At 39.7% G+C, this 13716-nt stretch overlaps 1 protein-coding gene across 1 annotated transcript in view; it reads right to left on the bottom strand.

Moving 5' to 3' along the window:
• Positions 1-13716, bottom strand: part of CDH2 (cadherin 2) — a 115150-nt gene that overhangs the window by 27118 nt on the left and 74316 nt on the right. The window contains exons 3-8 of the mRNA XM_040087533.2: positions 11091-11317; positions 9114-9260; positions 7878-8033; positions 6371-6515; positions 5142-5314; positions 133-270 (exon numbers count right to left, since the gene is read on the bottom strand). Coding sequence (XP_039943467.1) covers positions 133-270; positions 5142-5314; positions 6371-6515; positions 7878-8033; positions 9114-9260; positions 11091-11317 — 986 coding nt within the window. The remainder of the gene's footprint in view (positions 1-132; positions 271-5141; positions 5315-6370; positions 6516-7877; positions 8034-9113; positions 9261-11090; positions 11318-13716) is intronic.

Below are 13716 nucleotides of genomic sequence, written 5' to 3'. Positions count from 1 at the left end.
TTCTTCACAGATTTTGATTCTGCTTGCCAATATGGCATTTAATAAGTAAAGAATATTTACTGTCTGTGAATATAATGAGAAAGAACAGTTATAAATATGCACATCCTTCAGTAACTCCTATCCTGTACTTACAGTCATGGCAGTGAACTCTGGAGGATTGTCATTGACATCTGTCACAGCGATGACAGCAGTTGCTGTGTTTGAAAGACCATATGTTGGATTTCCTTCCATGTCCGTAGCTTGAATTATTAATGTATATTGTTGTACTTTCTAAAACACAAAATGACAACATAAGTTTTAGACAAAACTAACATTACCATAGGACAGCAGGTGTTCTCAAAATTGCACTCCGCTAAGCAGTGGAGCCTATCGCACAGTTTATTCTAGTTAGTTAGCATCACCTGAAATGACAGGAGCAAAGTCTGTGCCACAGGAATACAGCAGCAGGTTGCTTATATTGCACTACTGTTTGACTTTCTTCAAAGACCATCAAGGTAAGGACAGGCTGACTGCTTCCTACCCCAATAAATCAAACCACTTTAGACAGTTAATGCATGATCACAGGTTTAACAACGCTTTTCAAATGGCGAAAAGAGAACCAGCGTGCATTTTATACTAAAACAGGGAAAGTCCTCAAAAGCATTTGAGAGCACTGAGCCAAGGTACGTTTGTCGGCCAAACGGCCACAACTGCCAAGGTTTTGTTTCAGCCAAGCCTGAGTATAAAACTGCTGCTGCAACTTCTTGTGATCTCTATGGAAACCAAAGATGTCGAGGCCAACAGAGATGAGTAAGGGCACTGGGAGAAAGGGGGAGGGAAGCACCAAACGGGCTATTTCCATAAATGTTAAACACCCTGGCTGAGCACAGCAGCTGTGGGCCCCCTCTCCCCCCACTGCTGCTAACGGCCCTTGAGCTGGGCACTCGTTCCCCCCTCACAGCTGGAGTGGGGCCAGGGTCCCTAAGAAACGCCTGGCGGAGGGAGACCTGATCCTGACAACATCAACAAGGTTCTATTAAAAAAAAAAAAAAAAAAAGAAAAGAAAATAAAATCATAAAGATGTTTTCCATATAGAATTGCTGAAAAGTTTATTTTAATGCATTGCTCTCAAATATTGTGCATGCTCCTTCATTTAGCAGTTCATCATCCTTCCTCGGAGAGAACTGTTACGATTCAGTTCTTCCCAAAAGAAAGGACACAAACATAAGGAGCTGCTATTACTTTGAAACAGCACTTTCACAAATGGCTTACTAACACCGGCAAAAACCTTTTCACAAAATAAAAATATTTCAAGAAGAGCCTATTTTTCTGTTTTGTTTTGGGATTTTCCCCCCATTTGATGTGTTATTATCTTCCACTGTCTGAAGAGTGGGGTATATGACAGATTACTTCTCATGGAAAGAATTTATAAAATCATGAAACATGCTGAGCTGGAACGGACCCATCAGGATCTGAGAGTCCAACTCCTGACCCTAAGCAGGACACCCCGAGAATCACACCATTTACAAAAAGGAATTACAGGTATTGACACAAAAAATAAGCAAGGATAATTCCACTGATAGCATTCAGCTTTCTTTCAAACTTTGGCCAGACAGTACGACAGACATGAGAGGTTTAACGGTTTGCACATTTCCAAGCAGCAACTATGAGTCACTGAATAGAAAGTTTTTAAAATTAGCTGTATGGGTCTTTATCGCCCACTGAAGATAATGGTTTATGCTCATGCCCTCTTTCACACAGAAACCTTACAAAACACCCCAAATGTGTATTGATATACATGCATCCCACAATTCTTTAGAACAGCAAGTCTTAATACTTTTAGTATTAAGTCTACAAAAGTGTAGTATATATGTTTAATAAAGCATATATATATATATATATATGAATTCTTGCTTGGAAAATATACTTGCAAACTGACCTTCAAAAGGCTTTACACATCCTACAGGTTTCCTTCATGACACCAAGAGTAGCAGTCATGAGGGAATCAAAGAAATGCTTTTACCACTTTCATCCAGGAAAAAAATCATACTTTACTTACTATGAAGCAATAAAATCTAAAGCAGTATTGAAGCAAATCTCACTGCCATAAGATTCTATGTTATTGAAACAGCAGGTGCTTCTGATTCATCTGGGTCTTAACACATTGATCCCAAGAAGCAAATTTCATTAAGGAAACTCCATTATTATTTCTCAGAGACTTCGCTTCCTGGTAATCATCTTACTTAATTCCAAGAGAACCAGCACACTAAAAACTTGTCCAGAAAGTGCCCCTAAAGACAGCATACTAGTGTTTTTGTTTGGCTCCTTGTTTTTTTTTTCCCCTCCTCCCAGCACTCACATAAAGTAAATCAACTGCTGAGAGTGAAATTTCAGAAATCAACAAGCACAAAAGTTTCCAAGCATGGGGAAACTGGGGGAAGGTGGGTCTCTCCTCTTTTTACTGTAGTTTGAGAAGCAGCCAGGAATAAGCTGTGGAGCATGTGTCAGCAGCCTGCACAGAGACTTAGCAGCAACACATCCAAAAGCGAACTGGCAGCTTCAAGAAAGAACGCAGACCTCATCAGTTCACATCTTTCCACTTCAACACAGGCCAAATAAAAGAGCACTTCACTGAATTAACCTCACGTGAGGCAGGAATGTCAGTGTGTAAATTTAAGTACCCTGCCTGACTTCTTCAGCACCTCCAGCAGTAAGGCAGATGTTTTAATGCTGAAGTGAATTCCACAGCAATAACGGAAGAAATAAGAGCAGCTGGATCTCATGAAACAGCATCTTTTGAGATAACAAATGAAAGATTTCTGCTGCCTTAAGCTGAATTTCCTTACCTAAGCAAACCTCTTCCTGTGCATGTTAGTACAGATAATGCATTGTGCATGTTAATCTAAAATACCAGCAGATGAGGAATGCTATCAGAGGAACCACTTTTTTTTTTTTTTTGAATGCTTACAACACTTATGCCCCCATAAAAAAATGTGTCACATTATATAAGAATTTAAAATTCTGTCTAGTATTTTATGACTTTAATCAGAGCTTTATAAAGAGAGAGGAGACCTGCAGGGAAGAGTGGGAAGGCAGGAGCGGGCAGACCTGCTGGGGAACGTGGACAACAAGGCACTCCCCGGCCCACTGTCAGAAGACGATTCAGCTTTGGCACTCTAGACTCCCAGTCATTTTAATTTAATTGACTTCCACAAAATGACTCAGGAAATGGAGGAAGCAAAGCTTGGGAAGGAAACCATTTTATCTCATATTAGTCTAATTTAATATTTGAATGATTTAACGTTAGTCATTAATATCCAGCATGTTCAAGAAATGTTTATATATACCCATTTGGGTATCAGCAGAGTGATCCATCAGGGAAACTGATGATGAATGACAAGGCTTTTCCAACTGTTAATGCGAGGGTCTAAGCTCCACAGGCAGCTGGCTTCTTCCGAGTTAAATCCCTCTGGTACAGCTAGTCACCAAGTGATAAAACCTCAAGAATTATCGCTATGTCCTGAAAGTTCATCTGTCAAAGATGACCAGGGGATTTTAAGAACAACGGCAAAGCTGCCCATCATTCTTTTAATTTAATAGGGCAATACTGTAAAGTTCAGGGTTTTCCTTTGCTCAAATCCCTTCTCTTCAAAACCAACTTAAATTGAATGAATGTTAATAAAACCCCCAAAATTAATTGGAATATCTAACAGTCTGTTTAGCTTCTCAAATCTTCTGATTGCCTCTTTCAAACTGAAATGCATCAGAATATTAATAGCAAACACAGAACTTCAGAAAGCATTTTTATTCTCCATTTTAAATAACTATAAACAAGCAGCTAAAAGATGAACAGTAAATCCAGTACTTCAGATTTAATGAGCTAAAATGAGGTTAGTAATACAGAAGTTGAAACAAGATGTATTCAAAAGAGATTTGTTTGGATTTTATAGCTTGTTTATAAAATAATGCTTATATTTTGTGAAGTTTTCAAGTGGTTTAAAAGCAGTTAGTGTGACAGATTTGGAGTTGGGAGAGAAATATTTTTATTCCCAACCTCACAGATGGGTGAATCAGAGCAGAGGATCTGGCACGCTCCTTCTCCAGTGGTGGGCACAGTGAAGAACTGCCTAGACAGGATGGACCTTGCTCAGCACGTAGCAATGAATTACTGAGAGATTATTTCTTTTTACTGTCATTATTATTGCATTGCTCTGCTTTAGTGTGTATCTGTTTCTTAAGTGCAAACAGGCTTATGTGACAAGATCCCTTCCATGACCCCACACAGCCAAGATGTATGGAATATGTAGGTCCAATTTTCATCCCCAACATCACTTTCTCTCCTCTAAGTTTTTGTACTCTGGGACTAGGACAATGAACAGTGTCATCAGGGTGAAGAAAGGGAGTAAGTTAAGACTCAGTGGGGGGAGAAACATTTCACAGCATCATTAAATTATTTGGACTAAAAGTGACCTTAAAGATCATCTAGTTGCAGACACCCAGCTCCAGGTAGGGACACCTCCAACGACACCAGGTTGCTCAGAATGCCATCCAACGCGGCCTTGAACACTTCCAGGGATGGGGCACGCACACTTCCCTGGGCAACTTGTTCCCACGTCTTACCACCCTCACAGTAAAGAATTTCTTCCTTTTATCTGATTTAAATATACCCGCTTTCAGTTTATAGTCAATTCCCCTTGTCTTATCCCTCTATGCCCTTACTAAAAACCTCTCTCCAGGCTCTCCTGTAGGCCCCATTTGGGTACTGGAAGGCAGCAAAAAGGTCTCCCCAGAGCCTTCTCTTCTCCAGGCTAAACAGTCCCAGCTCTCTCAGCCTATCTTCATAGGAGAGGTGCTTCAACCTTCTGATGATCATCCCATCTCTCCTCTGGACTTGCTCCAGGCAGGTCCATATATTTCCTGTGCTGAGAACCCCAGATCTGGATCCAGCACTCCAGGTGGGGGTCTCACAGGAGCAGGAGAGAGGAGGAAAATTACCTCCCTGGACCTGATGGTGATGCTGCTCCTGATGCAGCCCTGGATATGACTGCCTGCAGGTGCACACTGTCAGCTCATGTCCAGCCTCTCACCCACCCACACCCCCGAGCCGTGCATCTTCACAATACTAAGTGCAGCCCAGCCCATGGGTTTAAGATCTGCCATACCTCTCTGTCAAGCCCAGCTGCTACAGTGATAATGTCACCAGTTTCGTTGTTGATTGTAAACATGTTTGGAGAGGGGCTGCTCGGGGCCTGTGACAAGATTCTGTATCTCAGCATGCCATTCTGGGTGTTGGGATCATCAGCATCGATGGCAGTAACAGTCATCACGTAGGTTCCTAGCAGCAGGATAAATAATTGATGTTATATAAACAGTTTACACTCAGATTATACAAGATCACTTTACAAGCAGCGGTCAAAGCACGTATTTCTTTTGGTAAAATCTGCACATTCCTTCTTTACTTAAAACAAACTGGCTAAACTCAAGACTCATTACCAACAGAGTAATTAAAATACATAAGAGCAGATAAAAATACTCTGTGTTTACAGAAGACTAGATTTGCTTATATCTGAAGAAGCTACATAAACAATGAAATCCTACAGTTCTGCCACAAATAACATTTCTGTAACAAGAGAACATCTCATGTTTAGATACTTATGTTATTAATTGGGCCAAAGGAAATATACTTATTTTTCAGAATTGGTGGACATACTGATAGCGACTGAAAATCAATATAAATAATACTCTCTCAAAAGTCTTTGAGATAAATCTCAAATGCCAAGTAAACACTGCAAAGTTAGAAAACACATTTCTGGTGTTAACCTTTCATTTTGCACTTCTGACAAATTAAGAAAGTGGTTTCAGCCATACTGCAAACTTTAGTCTGAGCTGATTAGAATTTTAATGAGATCTGAACAACACTTAGGTTTTCTCAAGAATTCAAATGACACTGATTTCAAATCCCAATATCTGCAAAGCCTCTGGGAATCAGAACTAGAACTGGATCTAGTGACATTTCGGAAGTCTCTTATACCCTGACCTGTCAACTAAATGGACATCAATGTCTATCATAAAAACAAATGTAAGAACTGTGATGTTATAATTAGGATTTTGAAAACCATGAACCACAAGTCATATTCTTAAAGCCTCCCCTGGTTTTAGTTCATGTACATAGCAATTTTGCCTTTTGGAAATGAATCCCAGCATGCTAAAAAGTGCATTAAAAAGAGGGTGAAATAAGAAGATAGTACCTGAGATTTTGCTTGTCACACTAAAGACACCTTTCAAAGTATTACAAGGTCTGAAGGTAGCCCCCTCATCACACCTTCAAAATGATACTGTAAATATGATACTTCAAAATGATATCCCTGCCTCCCAAAAGTCCATGTATTACCTGGCTTTGATCCCTCAGGGACTGTCCCATTCCACACCTGGTGTAAGAATTCAGGTCTATTGTCATTCATGTCAATGACATTAATAACAATGTCAATAGGATTTTCCACCTGGTTTCCATTTACATCCACTGCATGTGCTCTCAGCTGCAAAAATCATTAAAAGTATTAGAATTTGCACAACGTACAGGTGCAAATAGATATAATAACAGTGACAGGAAGTTTTAGGCCAGGCATTTTTAGCTCAGTGTATTTTGTTATCTGCCACTGCTCCCTCATACCGACCTTTTAAATTCCCAAGTTGCTAATGGAGCTGATGTTCAGACTTCCAAACTATTCTAAGTTGCAGACTTCCTTCTCTGATTTGATGAAAATAATTTTAGATCATGTAATTTTGATTACTACTAGTGCCTACTGTCATATAGAATTCTGGTTTTAATAATGACTATTAGAAAGCATTCTCTAAAAGTATGCAGATTTGAATGTAAATCTGTGTATTTAGACCACAGTGTGGCCTTTGCTAGGGAAAAGAGGAACTTTCTCCTGTAGCAGTACTGCTGATGCCCATCATACATATACACACACATTATCTTATGGCCAGAAAACTACTAGAAAGCAGCAAGATGGCATTATTAACTCACCAATCTGGAAAAGACTCATATAAATGTGAATTCCCAAATCAGTAAATCCTGAATTGCCATGTCAAATGCTCAATTAAAATCTTACGGACGCCAGAGCTGTTGTTTGAGAGAACCTTTCACACACATTTCCCCTTAGATGCCTCCTGCTGTGTCCTCTGTTTGGGAGCAGCACTCAAAGGGCTCCCCAGAGCACAAGGCAAGGAGTGTTTTAATCCAAAACATGCTGGAAAATTCTCTCCAGGAGCTGGGTGATTTCAGCATAGTTTCTCAAAAGCACAGCAAACTTTAGTTCACAGTCTGCTCTCCCCCTCTTCCTCGAAACTTTCCTTTTCCACTGGTACTGGAATCTGTGGTCTACTTTGTCAATTTCTTTAGAGCAAAGAATATCATTTTCATAAGCTGACAGGCCTAATTTACAATTCTATTAAAATGCTTAGATTCACCCCTAAAATAAAAATTGGTACGTTATTCTTCCCATCCATTTCTCAAATCACAGCTGCTGCAATTCTAATAGCAGTCACATCCTAATTTAAGTTGCTGAATTAAAAATAAACTTTTTGAAAGTATACAATTCAGTGGAGACTGTGATCAATGGCCTGTACTTGAAATATAAGCCACAGTATCCATATTTCAATCTCTTAAAATTACTTTATCTAAATACATTTAATCACTGTTTACGTATGTTAATGTATTTAAGCTGCTTAAATATAGTAAGAGTTAGCCTTATTAAGTACAATAAATACAAATCTGCTACAAACTCTTCAAATCATATCTCATACAAAACTAAATGCTGGCTGCTCAAGTCATGTTCGAAGCAGATGTTCATCTTCAATTTGATAATCTGATTTATGGTAAATTAAACTCTTACATGAAAAGAAGCAATCTGCTCCCGGTCTAAAGGCTTTGTCACAGACAGCTGTCCTGAGATGGGGTTGATGATGAAGATGCCTGTTGGAGGCTGGTCAGCTCCTGGGCCAGTCACACTGTACCGTAGCGAAAGGCTTTTATCACGATCAGACCTAATCTGTGTGTCAAAAAAGATGAAGTTTACATTAGCTACAAACAAGTGCAGGATGGGACTGCTGCTGAGACATGCAGCAGCTCTATTTATTTTCTACTTGCTCCTTAAGCTGTACTTGCAAAAGTAGTTGTTCTGGAAATGGTGCAGAGCTGGTGTAAAGTCTGAAGTTTTCAACAGCACTCTGTTAGAAACTAGTCAAAGGATATTCAGAAACGTAAAATTATCCCTGTTTATTTCTCAGAATAAAAATGATATGTGCTAAACAAAAGCAATTATTTTAGCTTAAGCAGAATTGTTTAGATCTCAGAGAAAAAATATACGATTATAGAATTACACATGAAATTAAAAGTCTGGTTTGTGTTTTTCCCCTTCTCCTATATCTACCCAGCCCAAAGCTACAGGCTCTGTTCCACTGTAGGCCAGCTCTTTAGAAACTTGCCATTTTTGCCTAAAGACTGAACTTGTTTCATCTTCCAAGGAAACAACCGAAGGGCAGTGCATCTGTGGGGAGCAGCTGAATCACCAGCACACACACAAAACAGAACAGAGTGAAACTGTGTCCTATCAACTCGGGCTAATGCTCTGCCAAGTTCCAACAAATTGATCATGACCAGCCAGTAGCATGGTTGGAAGCCAGCCCAGCAGTAGCATGCTTGGAAGCTTAGCTCCTTGCAGTGGCCACTTCTGGGCAGCAGGGTCCTGTGGAACAGCTTCTGTCCTCACCCTATCTGATCCCATTTCATTTGGTCTCCTGCTGCACGCTGCTTCCTGCTCACTCCCACACCATTTCCCAGGCAGAGAACTCTGGGGCAGGAGACTGGAGAACTCCTGAACCAGCAGAGATACCCCTTAACACACTTACACCCAAAAACAAGGTCGCCTTCCAGCAGTACAAGTGCACAGGAACAAGTTAAACCCCAGGAAATTAGATTCATCCCAGCATGCAATGCAGAGGCAGCAGTAAGAAACCAGCCCAAAAGACTCTGATAAATGTCTGGACGATGAACAAGACATCATTTACACAAAATCTCTTCAAGAGCTCTCTGAGAGACACTGAAACCACACTTCTATTAACTTCCTTACCCGAACTAATTCCTGAGGAAAAGGTCCTTTGGAATTTTCTGGTAGGTTGATTGGCGGAATAACCCAGTCCCTCTTCTGCCTCTTCAAAGGGCTGCTGTGCTTGTATTGTTGCCATGGAAATATGATTTCTTCAATTTTCCTTTGGTCCTTTCCCAGGTACAAGATAAAATTAAGCACATGTTAGAAGCAGAATAACTAGCAGATGTTACAAAGTAACTCAGGTACAATTACATAATTGACTGAAAGGCTGTCTTTCCTCTGTGTTCATCAAACTGTTTTATTTGCATTCACAGTGCAGTTTGAAAATAACCGATATCGTTTACAACTGCAAAACTATAAGAATTCTTTTTTTCCTTACTTAACTAGGAAGAGAAAGAGAATTATAAACCATTTATAACATGGTACTACTGTGTAAACTATCCGGCACTTTCTGAGAAGTAGTTAATATTTTGCAGAATTTAGAAGTATGCCTTTATGTATTTCTCATTAGCAAGAGCTTCAGTTCAGGTAATGTGCTACTGTACACTAAATTTAGATCTGGGTGTGCTATAATGTAATTTGAGTTCCAAGATAAGTTTAATACATACTGGTAAGGAATGTCTCAAATATTTATGACCCTATTAAATCCCATAGAATTAATGCTGTAATTATTTTAAACCTATGTCAGCCATGATGGATGCAGTAGATGACCCACTTTACACACTGGGCATTAATCTCTGCTGGGTGTCAACATTCCCTTCCTATTCCCTTCCTATTCTGTTCTACATCTGCAGTCATTTCATCCTTTCGACAGCTAGTTTGCTTAATGTTGCAAACAGGGTGACAAAAACATTTTCCAAATATTTTAAAAGAAGAACTTCTATTTTAATCTAAGCAACTATGTCACAAAGTATGAACAGACTCCCAACTGAAGGCCAGATTCTACTATTCTACATCCTGTTGATGGTAAGGATACCTGAATAGCTGCTTTGGAATAAACAGGGCATGCTCTGGCACATCTAAGCATCTGCTCTTCTACTGTGCTTCCATGAACAAAATAACTGTATTTCCATTGCTAAAAACATGCTTTAGCAGATTTAACACAATCACCAAGTAAGCAAACAAACAACTGATGATTACACAGCAGTGGTCTCCAGTGTGTTCTTAGGAAAAATGTATTGCATAACCACATTACCTCTTTTAACATTATGCTTAAATCTTTAATGCGTACCTATTACAGGTATGTTAATCTACAAATAAATTTTGTTCTCTACCTGTAAACCTGTAAACCTGTAAGCACTTGTACTTCACTAAGGAGAAGGCAAGACACAGCTGGTAACAGGTAACAGAAAAAGGTAGACAACCTAATATGCTTTTCTAAAGCAAGTACATTGCTAACTGCATATTGCTATGTCTGATTTTTGTTACAGTACGTGGTTTGTCCTACGGCAGCTTCCAGCAGAGGGAGACTATCTTCCTTACAAGCAGTGCTGGAATCATGAATAATTTACAATCTCCAATTTGATTATGACGGGACAAGACAAAGCCAATATTCCCTGCCAGAAGTGTTTTCCTACTTACTGCTGGAAGTCTGCAGCTCCCATCTAATAAATGTGACTGATGTATTCTATCAGAGATTTGTTTATTTTGTGGTTATATTTAACCGCTTGAATAAATACTATAATACTTTCAAGCAATTTAAAAAAAAGAAATGTGAGACTGTGTGAGACTTAAATTCAGGCATAAATCTCAAGCTATACAAACAAAAAGCCCAAACACAAGGAATTCTATATAAAAGAGCATGACTTTCCATGCCTTAGCAAAACTCCAGAATAAAAGGCTATCGAAGTTCCTTCTAAAGCTCCAGCTTTGCATGCACTAGGTGGCCATTAATAAGCTGGTTCATGGAGAGGTGCATGACAGATGAAATTAAATCCCTATTTTCAGGCCTCTTTGTGGGGATACATTTATACAGGCTGCATTTAGCTCTTGTTATACCTTTTCCGAAGCCACTGTGAAGGCTGGTTCAGGGGTTAGCTTCACCCTCATTTGCCATTCTTGCTGTGTTTCCTTGTCTCGAGCAGACACAACAAACTCTGTGGGCTCTGCTGAAAGTTGAAAGCTTCGCTCTGCATAGACCACACCATCTTCACCTACTCTGAAATCTTCTGGCTCACTGCTACCAAAGTGTATTTTCTTGTTTCCATCACAGCTTCGAAACCTCACTGTAAAACAGACATAAAATGACAAACAAAAGAAAATTTGAAAAAGTAGTCCACTTGAATTCACTCTGACATCAAATGCACTAAGAACAAACTCAAAAGCAGAGATACTTAACTTGTTGCTGCTATTATCACATGCAATTATGAGCACTTGTACTTCACCCGCCGTCCACGCCATGTAACAATGATACTCTTCTGTGGACAGCTAGGCAGAGATTTTTAACCCTAGACAGGAACAGCATCCCTCCTACAAATTGACCCCACCACCAGCAAGAAAACCATCTCCTTCCACGTCCTATGGTACACCTCAGTTGGTTGCCAGTCGATGGCCACAGGGATTTGCACCTCAAGCTTCACAAAGATCCAGTCAAGCTTGAAAACATTCAAAAAATTTCATTTCGCAGCAACCGTAACTATGCTCCCAGCACCTTCTCTGCCAATGGGGTAAGGCAGAAACCCTAAAATATGTTAAAAATACTACATTCTGTGCCCACATCAGCCTGTGATTCAGCTGTGCTATCTCAGGAAGATTACTTATGAGCTCTGGGACTGTCCCTCACTGACAAGATGGAGGAGGCAGTAAATACCTAATAGAAAACCTAAGTTAAAGACCTCGAGTTTTTGTTTTGGTTTTTGTGTTTGTGGGTTGTGGTTTTTTTTTTTTTTTCCCCTAAGCTGTATTTTGTACCACGTGTCCCTTTATCTACTTAGGAATTACCTATTCTTGTTTAATTCCCTTCCTCCTTCCTTTTGTTGTGTCTGAAAGACACACACTGGAACAAGAAATCAGTGAAACCAAATGTAGAGATAATGACGTGTTGTGCACAAAACAGAACTGGTAACAGATTACTGCCTTCTCTACCCAGTTCTGTTCACCACCACTTATCTTCTGGGTTACTGCAAATAATAGTAAGTAAAAAAATAAAAGTGTGCTTTTATAACCAATGATCGCTCTTTAATGTTTCCAAAGTTTATGAAGTATTTTGATTGTATGGGCTATAGAAGTGCAAAATACCATTATGAAGGTTGTGCTGAAATCCACATATTGAAGATGAAGATGAAATGAGGCTTTATGCCTCATTTCAGTTATTGCGCTTCTTATATTGTGCTAAACCATGCACAAACTATTTAGCTTCAAAACCTAAAGGTCCCTCTCAAGAAAAATCACTACTAAATGTCATGCATCATATGCTTTCTTCTGTAATGCACTGTTTTCAGGAAGGTACTAAGAAGAATCATACTTTTTTGTATTTGTACTTTAATGACCAAGCTGATGTTCAGATGACAGACAAAATTCCTTTTCTTATTCAGTTATCCAGAATCTCCCATTTGCCCTCTCCTGACAGAAAAGACTGATTGAAAAGGGTCCATCAGATACAAAAAGGAGAAAAAGCACAGCACTACTCTAAATAAATGATACAGCATCAGGCTTCATAATTTTAATCTTGGTGAACTGGGCAGGGATACTGCTCTCTCCAGACTGTTCCCAGAATTCAAAGGTCTTTTCCTGTGGAAGGCCAGCCTCACCTTGGGGAGAAGAGCATGCCCTGTCCTCAAAGCACTGAGCCCTGAAACAACAAAAAATGTGCCCGGTAAAAAGCTGAAGCCTCACCAGGAGGGCTGCTCCTGTGATCCTCCTTGGAGAGGTTGCCTCTGGTCTTCCTCGTAAGAAGAGAGAGTGATTTCTACAATTCTAATAAATATTCAGCCTCTAGTAAAAGTTTTCATATATTTAAGCAATTCCTACCTGCTTTATCAGGTACAATTACTTCCTTCCCTATAAGCTACAGGCTACAGGTCCACAGAATTTGGAGAAGATGACAGATCCTCTGGTTTGCTGTTCACAAGGGAGGAGAAAATTGAGTTGGATCTAGTTCCCAGATGTTAACCATCCCATTGACCTCCTCTTTTTTTCAACATGGGCCTTGCAGCTTGAGTCAAGCTCACTGTAACACTATATTGAAATGCAACAGCCAAATGAGAACATGCATGACTCCAAGCCAAGATACAAAGCTCCTACTTAAAGAAACTACTCCAGTATGTAGAAATATTTACTGCAGTCCCAATTCTGAAATTCTGTAATTCTGAATTGGAATTCAGAGCTGGGTAGACCATACTGCCCAGCACAAAAATAAAAAGATGTCCAAGAAGAGCTTACTCCAAAGTCACTACATTACTGATATACAAATTTAGTGACTGGACTATTAAACAGTACTATCTGTACTTGTTTACAGAGGCACAGATGACCCAGACCCCAAGCATGGAGGAGGCTGGGCATCCTTGAAATGCCACTACTGTCCACAAACCAACCTCTCAGAAACAGTTCACCTAAGTAAAGAAAGACAAAAAAACAAAAACAAAAACACCACCACCACCCAGCAACATAACCCATAGCCCTGTGC

This window comes from Hirundo rustica, chromosome 1, assembly GCF_015227805.2.
Source record: "Hirundo rustica isolate bHirRus1 chromosome 1, bHirRus1.pri.v3, whole genome shotgun sequence".
NCBI lineage: Eukaryota > Metazoa > Chordata > Aves > Passeriformes > Hirundinidae > Hirundo > Hirundo rustica.
This window is presented reverse-complemented; position numbering and strand designations above follow the sequence as displayed.